The 13,627-nt window shown below is 42.1% G+C and overlaps 1 protein-coding gene across 1 annotated transcript in view; it reads right to left on the reverse strand.

Annotated features, from left to right (window-relative positions):
- MCF2L2 (MCF.2 cell line derived transforming sequence-like 2) overlaps window positions 1–13,627 on the reverse strand; it is a 306,030-nt gene that overhangs the window by 208,637 nt on the left and 83,766 nt on the right. Inside the window, exons 11-14 of the mRNA XM_033957587.1 lie at window positions 10,740–10,931; window positions 8,078–8,269; window positions 7,118–7,295; window positions 1,573–1,676 (exon numbers count right to left, since the gene is read on the reverse strand). Coding sequence (XP_033813478.1) covers window positions 1,573–1,676; window positions 7,118–7,295; window positions 8,078–8,269; window positions 10,740–10,931 — 666 coding nt within the window. The remainder of the gene's footprint in view (window positions 1–1,572; window positions 1,677–7,117; window positions 7,296–8,077; window positions 8,270–10,739; window positions 10,932–13,627) is intronic.

Consider the following 13,627-nt stretch of genomic DNA (forward strand, 5'->3'; position numbering starts at 1 on the left):
TTTATTATTAGGATTTTATATACCGCCTATCAAGGTTATCTAAGCGGTTTTTACAATCAGGTACTCAAGCATTTTCCCTCTCTGTCCCGGTGGGCTCACAATCTATGTAATGTTGGGAAAATACTAAAGAAACATTGGAACTGTCTCTCAGTCCACTCCTGTTTTAGGGGGATGCATATATTAACAGCATACTCGAGAAATAAGAATCTGCAAGAAACAATCTGCCCAACAAGTAAAGGAGCTATAAGCCCGAGAAGAACACGAAGGAATGCGGGAGGGAAGGTGGGACACTGTTCGATCTGTCAAATTACTATGGAATGTAATTCGTTTGTGAATCCGGTGGACAATAAGGAATATAAACTGAATGGGTTTACTACCTGTGATTCGAGTGGTGTGATTTATGCCATTCGTTGCCCCTGTAACAAAATCTATATAGGGCAGACATCTCGTCTATTCAAAACACGAATAATTGAACATAGATCATGTCTTAGTTGCAATAAAATTGAGGCACCTATGGTGCAATACTGTTTAGAGTTGAACCATACTTTTATAGAAATGCGTTGTTGGATTGTGGAACAGCTGTGCCCATCAATGAAGGGGTGTGATTTTAAAACAATTTTGAGACAACGGGAGCAAAAATGGGTGTTTAGATTGGAATCATGTGTACCCAAGGGTTTGAATGCCAAAATAGAATGGCGGGCCTTTTTTAAAGACCTTTTTTATGGTAGGAAGCTATTTCTTTATACCTCTAAGGTAGTGAATCTTCTTCCTGAATAAATTTGTGTGGTGAAGTTATTTATTTATATATTATACTTGTATTTTCTAAAACGTATACTTTAGATGTATTTTTTGAGAATGGACATTTATGCCCTGCTGACTTTGGGCAACTAGACGTTTCTTTCAATTATGCCAGAGCCTCTATTGCAACTTGATATTTTCATGAGGTATTCAGAGTTTGACCTGTAAAACATTTGAGATCTGAAACAGCAATGCACCTCTGTATTGAAGTACAGGGTAAAGTGAAGGGTGCGGAAACCTGGGCCACTTTTATGGAACAAGATACCAGGAATCTTGAGACTTTGTCATGGTACGGTACAATTTAAAAAAAAAGATTCGAAAGCCTATCTTTTTATTAAAGCTTCTTTTTTTTTTTTTTTGAAACTGTGATGCGGAGAGGTACTATTTTGTTTAGAATGATTTTATGAGATGTTGTATTATCAGAGTTTTTGTGTGTGTTATTTTATAATCCAGTTAGTTTATAGATAGAATAGAAGTGTTTTAAAGAAATAAATAAGAAACCTGGAATGCAAAAATGATACTTACAGCTTAAGGACAGCTATTTTTTCTGCCAGGCATTGTGGGGAATTTTCATGCCTCATTTTCCTACAGAGCTCATTAGCATCCACAGAAAAACTTTGCACGTAAAGGTCACAAGCCTGTGAGTGAGGCTGAGGGTCCAACAGTCTAGCAAGTGTCGATATTTCCTAATTCTTAAGATTTTCCTCTCCTGCCATATATAAACAGTGCACCCTTAAAACCGTACCTTTTGCTTTTTGAATGATATATACGCACCTTTATATTGCCTTTTGTCTTTTTCACATTTTTCTTTCTAGCAAGTTCTGCTTCTGTAACCATTTTGGGAGCTATAGGAATGTCAGGCCCTCTTCTGTTGATAGCTAGAGATTGAAGAGAAATTGCAATCAGTATCTGGCTCAGTGAAAAAAACATTCAGTCCTCTGTCTGAATCACACACGATTGATTATACTTTGAAAATGCAAGGCAATTTCAGTTATTCAGACCTGGGGTCATCTATAATACAATTTTAATTTACTTTAATTTAATTTACTGTGTGTGTGTGTCACACATTTACCGCGTGTGTGTGTCACACGCACGGTAAATGTGTGACACACACACACGCAGGGCAGGATTAACCAATAGGCCCAGTAGGCATGTGCCTAGGGCCCGAAATGGTCAGGGGGATGAAGGAGGGCATCAACATTGTTTTTTCCAAACAGCGATGGGCCCCTCCAGCATCGATCAGCAACGCAGCCCCCTCCCCCCGATCGGCAACGCGGGTCCCCCTGATCAGCAACGCAGTCCCCCCCATCAACGGAAAGTAAGACAAGCAAGCAACGCGGGTAAGAAAGGCAACGGGAACTGTAATTGCGCAAGCGGTGCTGCTTGCCCAAAGCTTCCCTCTGACGCAGCTTCCTGTTTCCGCCTGGGCACATGGTGGGGTGGGGCAGGGTGGGGGCCCAGTGTTCTTGTGTGCCTAGGGGCCCTCGACGAATTAATCCTGCCCTGCAAGCAATGTAAATGTGTGTCACACATTTACCGTGCGGTGTGTGTTAGATTTGGAACCTTTTTTTTTTACTAGGTGTGCTAACCGATTTAGCGCATGTTAACGATTAGCATGTACTAAGTGCTAAGATGCCAATAGGAATAGAACGGGCATCTTAGCATTTAAAGGGAAACGCTATAAACAGTGACTAAAGTTAGTCGCCTAATTAAGCTGTTTTTTACGAAACTGTGGGCCAGCGAGGTAAATGCTCCGAAGCTGATAGGAATTGAATGGGCATTGGAGCATTTATCTCACCGGCCCACAGTAAAAAGCTCTTCCGCGGTTTCGTAAAAGGAGCTCTCAATTGTCCAAATATCTTTCATAGGCGAAATTGGAAAAAACCCCCAAAAAAATTAATTGCGCAATAGACGCCCATCACATGGTGCTTAGCAGCATCTAATGCCTAGGTGAGCATTTTTATGGGTTAAGCTTGACTTAGGCACCACTAAGCGTGATTTTCCAAATACTTAGGTGCCTGAAATGAAGACCTTTAAAATCCTCACCTAGCCACAATTCTGTAAACGACACCTATGGCCCTCTTTTACTAAACCGTGGTAGACGTTTCTACCATGGCCCAGGGTGCTTAAAGACTTTGATGCTCTTAGTAATTCTATAGAAATTTACTCTAGTGGCTATACTTGTAACCGGAATTAATCCATAGAGTTTATATCACAAACATCCGGTTAAACTATAATATTCACCCATTCATAAATGAATATTCATAAGGAAATACTTTGATACTCGATCCTCAGAGGGTTGATCTCCCGTTGGTTCAGGTGAACAGAGCTCACCAAACCCAATCTTCATAGGATCTCATGGGATAAAAATATAACGTTTTCTTATATATATTTTTTCTTTAATTCTTTTTATATAAATAGTGAGTATAAAACTTTCACTTAACTTATGAGGTTTATTTTTAAGAGGTGGAGGCGCTCCTCTCTTAAAAATAAACCTCATAAGTTAAGTGAAAGTTTTATACTCACTATTTATATAAAAAGAATTAAAGAAAAAATATATATAAGAAAACGTTATATTTTGATCCCATGAGATCCTATGAAGATTGGGTTCGGTGAGCTCTGTTCACCTGAACCAACAGGAGATCAACCCTCTGAGGATCGAGTATCAAAGTATTTCCTTATGAATATTCATTTATGAATGGGTGAATATTATAGTTTAACCGGATGTTTGTGATATAAACTCTTAGTAATTCTATAAGCATTGGAGTATTTAGAAACCTCTACCGTGGCTTAGTTAATAAAATAAAGGGGGCGGGGACGACTAAGAGTGATTGACACGCGGTCGGTGCCTATTTTTTTACTACCATTTATAGAATCAGCCCCTTAGTGTGCGCTAATCATGAGCACACATTAACCCCCCTTCCCCCTTTTTACAAAACCGAGATAGCGGTTTTTAGTGCTGAATGCTCTGCGCTGAATGCTCTGCGCTGCTCTCGACACTCCTAGATTTTAGAGGTGCAACACTCGGGCCACGCTCACTCTTATTTAAGCTGGGCCGCCACTAAAGGAGACGGGGAGTTTTGGGGGTTTTTTTTGCGTTTATTCTGCACACGTGCCCATCGCTATCACCAGAGATGGGCACATGCGAATTTAGCGAGTTTTCGCTACTCTCCGCCAACCTCATTTGCATGAGAGTTTTGGGGAGAACAACTCGCTTTTTTTAAAATCGCTACCAGAACGGCTGAAATAGCGGCCCGTCGTTTTGTAACGCAGGTTTTTGAGAATCGAGGCCTTAGTCCATACTGTGTTACTAGTTTAAACATTACAGAAGTAATTGTGTTAGAAGCCATCTAAAGCTGGGTGACAAGTGCGCATGTAAATGCCAGTATTCCAGGCACTTACGCATATGTATGTTGACATGTACACATGTAACAAATAATCCAGCTTAATTTCATCGCTTTATTTATTTCAGCATACCACTTATAACCTAAGTGCTTTACATTCATGTACTAAACATTTGTTCCTATCTATCCTGGTAGGATCACACTCTGTCTAATCTACCTCGTCCCAGTTCCAGCCTTGTGCACAGTTATTAGACTTTTCTAATCTCATATTCACAAAGCACCGTACATTGGAAATCAGGAACATATAGCAAAGTATGCCAAAGCAACTGGCCCACTTGCAGCTTGAATGAGGGAATTAAATTATTTCCAGTGGAATAAAAAAACGTCCTTCCGTGGAGCAGATGCCGTACAAAATAAACATATGCCAAGCAGGTGTGTACTGTGTACTGGTCACCTGTAGGTTTGTTTCAGGAGTTGGTCAAATGCAATTTGTCTTTGTCCTCTGAAAGAGTGTTTACACAACTTTATCGGAGACGTATTTTGTGTATGCAGTAGGCAATCGTTTGTCTGTGGTGTTATCAGCACAAACATTATTTCACCAGGTGAGATCTGGGTGCTCTATAGCAGTGTTCTTCAACCTTTTTATACCTACGGACTTGCAAAAATAAAAGAATTATTTTGTAGACCGGCAAGCTACTAAGTCTGAAATAAAAAATACCTGTCTCCGCCCCATTCCCATGAACTCGGTCCATGTACAGGGAGTGGAGAAGAGAGATCCATGGTACATCTCTCCCACTCCTTCTATTGCCATATCTAACATTTTCCCCTCTCTCATCCCCTGGATTATGTGCAGCATTTTTCACTATTGCCCACCAGCCCCATGCCCAACATTTCTCCTTTTATCACCCCTTTCCGGCACCATGTCACACCTCTCCCTCCATCACTAGGTCTAACATTCCCCCCCTTGCATCCCCTTTAATCTGTCCCTCTATTCCCTCTCCACCACCATATCCAACATTTCTCCCTCTCATCCTTCTCTTCCCCATGCATCTCTACCTCTCTCTCTCTGCCCAACAATTTTCCTCTTTCTTCCTTTCCCCTTGTGCACCATTTTTCCTTCTCACTTACACACTCATCCCCAACAATTCTCCCTTTCTATCCCCTCAATTGTGTCCCTCCTCCCTTCCCTGCTACTTCTGAATAGACCAACAGAAGAGACTATAATACATAAGTGTCTGACACCGCATGGATCTCTGCTTCAAAAATGGCAGGCTGACGAGGTTTGTGAGAGCTCAAAAACTCAAACACTACACTAGGGTTGAACAATATGGGATAAAAAAGTCTGCTTGAAGAATCAATTTCTATGCCTATCCTACATCAAAACATTGCCATTATAAAAGAATTCTTAAGAACATAAGAAGCGCCATCTCCGGATCAGACCTTTGGTCTATCAAGTCCGGTGATCCGCACATGCGGAGGCCCAGCCAGGTGTACACCTGGTGTAATTTTTATTCAACCATATCCCTCTATGCCTCTCATAAGGAGATGTGCATCTAGTTTGCTTTTAAATCCTAGGACAGTCGCTTCCGTTATAACCTCCTCTGGGAGAGCATTCCAGGTGTCAACCATTCTTTGTGTGAAGCAGAACTTCCTGATATTTGTCCTGGACTTGTCCTCTTTTAGCTTCATTCCGTGTCCTCTTGTTCGTGTCAAATTGGACATTGTAAATAATTTTTTTTCCTGCTCTGTGTTGTTGATTCCTTTCAGTATTTTGAAGGTCTCGATCATATCCCCTCGCAGTCTCCTTTTCTCAAGGGAGAACAATCCCAGTCTCTTGAGTCGTTCCTCATATTCCATTTTCTCCATACCTTTTACTAGCTTCGTTGCTCATCTCTGCACTCTCTCCAGCAGTTTTATATCCTTCTTTAGGTTAGGAGACCAATGTTGGACACAGTATTCCAAGTGTGGTCTGACCATTGCTCTATAAAGCAGCATTATGTGGGATCCCTACGAGGGTCAAGATAAGGAAATTGGGTCATTAGGGCATAGACAGGGGGTGGGTAAGCAGAGTGGGCAGACTTGATGGGCTGTAGCCCTTTTCTGCCGTCATCTTCTATGTTTCTATGTATAACCCTCTCCAATCTACTCGTGATTCCCTTCTTTATCATGCCTAACATTCTATTTGCTTTCTTTGCAGCTGCCGCGCATTGTGCCAACGGTTGCAGGTTCCTATCTATCAGTACGCCCAGGTCTTTTTCTTGTTCGCTCTTACCCAGAGTTGCTCCTGACATTCTATACTCGTGTTCCTTGTTCTTTCTGCCTAAATGCGTTACTTTGCACTTTTCCACATTAAACTTCATCTGCCATTTCTCTAACTGACACAAGTCGTTCTGGAGTTCTTCGCTTGAAAAAACATTTGCATTTTGGGCAGGCAAATTGAACAATTGGTTAAGTACAATAATTTCCTAGACTCAGTCTTATTGCACCTTTCAAAAATCTATGAAAATGTATCTTTTTGAAAAATTTAAACGCCAACTATACTCTGTATTCTCTAAGAATGCATTATCACTGTTCAGTCTCTCTTGAATGTGAACCGCCTAGAACTAAATAGTATGGCGGTATACAAGAATAAAGTCTATTATTATTATTATATGGCTTCAGAAAAAGGAGGCCGGATTGAGACAGCTGGGATTTACTTCCATTGAAAGCTATGTCCCAGCTGGACATCTCAATCCGTCCTCCTTTTCTCTGGAGCCATATGGTCACCCTACACTACACCATCTCTTTGGCTGGTCCTTTTAAAGCCATTACAGCTTACACATTTCTCTCCAGGACTACTGGGGATACTAGAACTCCGCAATGTTGTGCTGAACATCAAGTCCTCATTTCAGAAGAGGAGAAAGTCAAACGGCACTGCTTGCCTTCACACTTTGAACGGTGTAACGGAATCTTTGGTTTCTTTTTGGATGACCTACCTAGAACCGTAGGCCGAGCAGTCTTAGGGGATGCCCGCTTTGGAGACGACTCAGGGTGGGGGGCAACAGGTTGCACGGGCCGGGTCTGTTTAGCTGCCAGCTTCTTCAGACTCACTTGTCTCTTGTCAATCATGTCTTGCACATCACTCAGTTTTTGGAGAACCTTTTGAACACTGGTCTGTGGCATAAAGCAGATGCTGTTAATCCTGACCGATCATTTGAATTAGTATGAAATGCTACCTCTCATGGCACAATATTTCATAGACAGTACCAAAAAAAAAGCAAAGTTTGAGACATACAAACTTGTAAAAGGTAAACAGAGGGTGACCAGATGTCTGGATTTCACCTTTTGAGGACAGCTTTTCAAAACCTGGCACTTTTGATAGCCATGTTTGGGGCTGCCATATTCTTAGCCATAAAACCCAGACACATGGCCCCGCCTTGTTCTGCCTCTGATCCTGTCACTTTCTGCCCCTGCCCCGCCCCCATATAACCTCCTCTCGTCTTCCCCAACAAGCTCCAGCTGCGTCTGGAAGGCCTGGAGCATGCGTGGATGTGTGCGACGTCATCTGCTCACGCTCAGAGGCCCTCCAGATGCAACCGGAAGTTGTCAGGGCTTTCTAAAACCTGGACAAACTAACAGGTTTTAGAAAGTCTGTCCCAGAGCCCGGACAATCTTCTACAAAGAGGACGTCTGATAACCCTAGCCATGTTGGACAGTGGAAGTAGAAAGAGTACCAGCAAGAGATCATCAAAGAACAAGAAATGGGGCAGAAACCAAAGCCAACCGATAAATCTGGGCAAGGATACTTCTACAGGGTAGAAACCTAGTCTGCATCTTCATCATTATATGACCCAATTCCTACTCACTCTGAGCACTCAGAGAATGGTTAGACTGGATGGTTGACAGGGGGTTACAAAACCTCGATTCTACAGTTTGAAAAATGTCATAAGGTTTACCTTTATTTCAGTGGTTAGAATGATATCGAAGAGATTATAGAACTCAATAGGGCTGGACAGCTGGTGCTCTGTTATGGTCATCAGAAATGTCTCAATGTCATGCAACGCAGCTTCGGCTCCCTCCTGTGACTGGCACTTGTCCACTGCCTGAGATGCTAAGAGGTAGATTCCAGCCTCGCACCATTGGTTAGCCTTAAAAGCAGGCAGATATCAGGAGTTATTAGGTTCTATCATACATTATATTGACACATATAGGTTCTAAATCCAAGCAACGTTCTGGAATTATGTAATGTGTTTGCTCCGTTGGTCAAATTGATTGAGGGATCCAGTGGGCAAAACTCTGGGACCATACCTTCATATCCACACAGTTCTCACTGAAGCAGCAATGGTTAAATACTACAATGTTACATTGATGGTTATCCTGAAATGATAGTACAGTGGTGCCTCACACAACGAACTTAATTCGTTCCAGGAGCAAGTTTGTTATGCGAAAAGTTCGTTATGTGAAACGCGTTAAGCGCAGTGACTAACGACTGCCTGCAGTGCCTGCGCGGAAGGATGCAATACATCGGCAGCGATCGTGGAAGCTCGGGCGACTTCGTTGTGTGAAACGAAGTTCGTTGTATGAATCATGACATGAAGTTCGTTGTGTGCAGCGTTCGCTGTGCGAGGCGTTCTTTATGCGAGGCACCACTGTATATGGAGGACCTCGAGAACCAAAGTGATCAATCTTTTTCTGTGTGTATGACGCACACTGCAAGAAAGGTAATAAATGATTTTTAAAAATAAATTGCATAGAAGCCAATTGAAATTGTGGATTTAGCTCTAGAGCTTTAATTGGTGTTTATAGAGAGCTTCTATATCACAACAAATGATAGGGGAGTTAATTCAGAGCAAATTACATGAGTTTCTGCAATGGTGTTGGTGTTACAGTTACAATGCAATATATATGAATTTGATGTGCGAGCTTTAGTTATGGTGTTTCAATACAGAGTTGTAGGGTTTCTGTGATGGTGATTAATGATGGTGTTGGTGCTTTTTGGGCATCATGGTAGTCAAGAATTTTAGTGCAGAAAACCAGTCTACTTCAGTATCTTTTGTCTTAAGTCATGACTACTCAGTGGCATTTGTGAATAAAGTACAGAATATTGCTAATGTGTTCTTTGAATCTTAACACTTGCAATTTGATTATGTTAAAATGAGTTACACTAAGGAAGTAAGCTCTAAATTAAATTATTCATCAAGTCCTCTAAATATGTCCTGTGTGGATGCAGCTATCGCCAAATCTAAAACTTGTACGTATGGGTACGTTAAAGAAGGCTAGAATTCCCCCAGGGTTGACGAAAAGTGGGTTGGATATACTGCAGATGATCCTAATAACTGGCAGGTGTCATCATTGCTATTCTTGACTAAGAGGTCCTTTTTATAAGCTCTAAGACATTAGAGAAAGTGGTGTTTACCCTGTTTCAGGATTTTGATATTGAGAAGAGAATTCTAGATGAACACCATAGTATTGAGAAGTTATTGTCATCTACGAGGGTTATTTCATAAATAATGCTCACTATTTTTTAAACAATTTACTTGTTAATTTTTTCAAGTATTTCTTTAAAGTCCTTCAATATAGTCTCCCTGCTTTGCAATAACCAAGTCCTAGCGACCGGAAAGCTTCATTATTCCATCCAAGACACTGTTTTGTTCAGTTGCCAAATGGCTCGGGTACCGGCGGAAGAAAGCTCTTCCATAGATGCAAATCAATGTCCACGCATAGACTGTTTCAACTTTGGAAAAAAGTCGAAGTCTGGTGGACATGTCTGGACTGTAGGGAGCATGAGGTAACACCTCCCATCTGTATTTGCGTAGTTTTCAATGACGAGTGGAGAACTCCATCTTCTCCATGACCAAAAAAATTTTGATGAGTTCAATCAAAGGTCAAACAAATGATGATTTTTGCTCATGATCATGAAGGCATCTTCATCACAGACAAAGTTCCATGTGGAAGAAGTGTCACAGCAGTGTATTATCATGATTTTTTTGCAAAAAATGTGCAGAAAAACACACAAAACCCGACCTCAGTTGCTCTTGGCTGGGCCACTCATTCTTCACAACAACGCTCACCCGCACATAGGGAATGTCGTCATTAAAAAACTACACAAATACGGCTGGGAGGTATTACCTCATGCTCCCTACAGTCCAGATATGAGTCCACCAGACTTCGATCTTTTTCCAAAGTTGAAACAACCTTTGCGTGGACATTGTTTTGCATCTCTGGAAGAGCTTTCTTCCGCCGGTACCCGAGCCATTCGGCAACTGAACAAAAATGGTGTCTTGGATGGAATAATGAAGGTTCCCGGTCGCTGAGACTCGGTCATTGCAAAGCAGGGAGACTATATTGAAGGATTGTAAAGAAATACTTGAAAAAAAAAATAAAACATGTAAATTAAAAAAAATATAGTATTTATGAAGTGACCCTTGTAGTTATATCCTAATTTATGAGTGAGATTAATTCCTGTTTAAGCATGTGCAAAGCAAACCCATTCTGAGATGCTTCCTTGAGAGATGTACAGCATCTCATCTCTAGACTAGTTAATAAATCAAACACCAGAAATCCTTCATCTACATCATCTCCTTAACCATTCTCTATTACAGGTTGTAGGCCACTTACCTTGTTCACTTGCGTATGCAACTCGAGAGATTTTCTTAGAATGTCATACTTTTTCTTAGTCTCATTTGTAAAGTCATCGCAGATGCGCCTGAGTTCAATGCACTTTGGTCTGATAGAGTCAACGGCATAATGGTTGCTTTGGATGAGCTGGTCTCCATGAAGAGCTTGCAACTGAGACTTGTCCAAGGATTCCTGAGGAATGAAAAACACTGGATTTTAATGTTCGATGTTCCAGATGACAAGGACCATGTTCTGGAGGAAAGTTCATGGAGAGGCCTAGGTTTAAAAATTTTAGCTGAACTGATGTTACCGCGGCTTCATAAAAAATGAAGGTGAAGCCGTTCAGGAGGTTGGGGAGGCAGCCACTAGTGGCAGGAGTGAGTGGACAGTTATATGGATAGAATCCTATTATAGCAAGACAGGATAAATTTACTAGCAGTGCTTGAAGGGGAGAGCTCAGAAATCGTTTAGTTATATTGCTATCTTTATCTAATCTAATCCTTAGGTTTGTATACCGCATCATCTCCACGTTCGTAGAGCTCGATGCGGTTTACAGTAGGAGAAATAGGAAGGAACTACAACAGAGGGTTAGAGGTAGAAGTGTGAAGAAAATTTAGAGGACTTGGGATGCCAAGATATAAGAGTTTCCTTGATTCCTAAGTTGGAGGGAGACTTACATTTCTTGAGAAAAGCCAGGTTTTCAGATGTTTGCGGAAAACTTGGAGAGAGCTCAAGTTCCGAAGAGGGGAGGTAAGGTTGTTCCAGAGCTCAGTGATTTTGAAGTGGAGGGAGGTCCCTAGCTTTCCTGTGTGGGAAATGCCTTTTAGCGAGGGGAAGGATAGTTTTAATTTGTGGGAGGATCTGGTGGTATTAGGGTTTGAGGAATTCCAAGAAAGAGGGATAAAGGGAGGGAGGATACCATATTAAAAGTTTGATAAATCACTAAGGACTCCTTTTACGAAGCTGCGTTAGGCTTTTTTTTTATCGCCATCCGCAACAGTAATAACTCCAACGCTCATAGAATGTAACCAGCTCCATTAATTGCAATCTTCTTCCTGGAAATGTCCAGTTATCTTCTGATGTAATCCGTTTAGAACTGCAAGGTACAGGCGGAATAGAAGTCAGTAATGTAATGTAATGTAATTCCTATGAGTGTCGGAGCTAATACTGCCACGGCCAGCGATAAAAAAAGCCTAACATGGCTTCGTAAAAGGGGGGGTAAATCATGGTGCAACCAAATCTAAGTGATGTACATTAATAAATAAAATATGTCAAAATTTGAAAGGAACTCCATAATTAAAAAGTAAAGCTCACACATTCCAAGAACAATCACACACATACACACACACTCAAACCAACTCCACGCCCCCTAGGTTACTTCCCAAGATTTGGAGAGGTTGGTATTTAGACCCATATTCTACTGAATAAAATGTCGCCTTAACACTGTTTAAAATTGGATTTAAAACAAAATTAAAGGTGCCTAGCAGCGCCTAAAAAAATGGCGGTGGAATTGCGCCTCTGGAGGCGCTTTATGATGCCTAATGTATTAGGCCTCGTAAAGTGCCTCTGCAGTTGCGATTCACACCAAAGGTAGGTGCCGGAAACATAGGCGTTAAAAACCCTGGCCTACATTTCTGGAGTCTACCTTTTCTGAAGGCGCAATTCCGTAAACGTCGCCATCGCATGATTGACATGCAGATGCCGACAACAGTGCCATTTATGCAATCTGGGCATTATTGTTCTATACTAAGATTTGTGACATGGTTTTATTTTACTGTGGGATTCACAGGGGACAGAAGACAGCCGGGCGAACGACAAAATAAATTTCAACGTAAGAAATAAAAATCTTATCGATTTATTATTTATTTAATATCAAAACAGTTTACAAAATGATTGCATACATAAAATGTTAAAACAAATCAGGACAATTAGAAAGAGATGGAACTAATTCTTACAACAATTAAAAAAAAAAAAATCAATATTCACAGAAATGCATCAACAAATAGTTGACGCACTGTATATCCTCAGCGAACATTCATCCTAGTTGACAACGTTTAGAGTTACCAGATTTTCGGTTCATAGACAATGGCGCGAAAGACAAAAGCGCGCGCCGACAATTGAGCGCAGCGCGCGCTGCCGCACCGCTCTAAATTACAGTTTTTAGGTGCTCCGACGGGGGGTTTTGTTGGGGAACCCCCCCAGTTTACTTAATAGACATCGCGCTGGGGTTTGGGGGCTTGTAACCCTCCACATTTTACTGTAAACTGAACTTTTTCCCTAAAAACTGGGAAAAAGTGAAGTTTTCAGTAATATGTGGGGGGTTACAACACCCCCACCCCCCACAACACCCCCACAACGCAGCGCAATGTCTATTAAGTAAAGTGGGGGGGTTCCCCCCATGCCCCCCTCCGTCGGAGCGCTAAAAACAGTAATTTAGAGCGGTGCGGCGGCGCGCGCTGCGCTCAATTGTCTGGGCGCGCCTTTGTCCCGGCACGCTTTTGACCTGACACCAGATTTTCAACCTGGAAAATACGGACCCCCCTAGACCCTCCCCCAGGCCCGCCCAGTCCCACCCATCCCTGCCCCATCATGCCCCGGTTCTGCCCCACCATGCCCCCCAATCCCGCCCCAGCCCCGCTTCCAATCCCGCCCCCTGTCGCCTTCTCTCATCGGGCAGGACATCTGCGCATGCACGGATGCAATACAATGACGTCGCGCACAGGCGCTCGTGACGTCATCGCATCGTATCCGCGCATGCCCTTCTACACGAAGGGAAGCTTTTCAAAACCTGGACAAACTGCCAGGCCGTCCGGACCCCTGGATGTCCTCAAAAGGAGAACAGGGGAAATCCAGATGTCTGGTAACCCTAACAAGGTTATAATGCCTTT

This window comes from Geotrypetes seraphini, chromosome 9 (genome assembly GCF_902459505.1).
Source record: "Geotrypetes seraphini chromosome 9, aGeoSer1.1, whole genome shotgun sequence".
In the NCBI taxonomy this organism is placed as follows: Eukaryota; Metazoa; Chordata; class Amphibia; order Gymnophiona; family Dermophiidae; genus Geotrypetes; species Geotrypetes seraphini.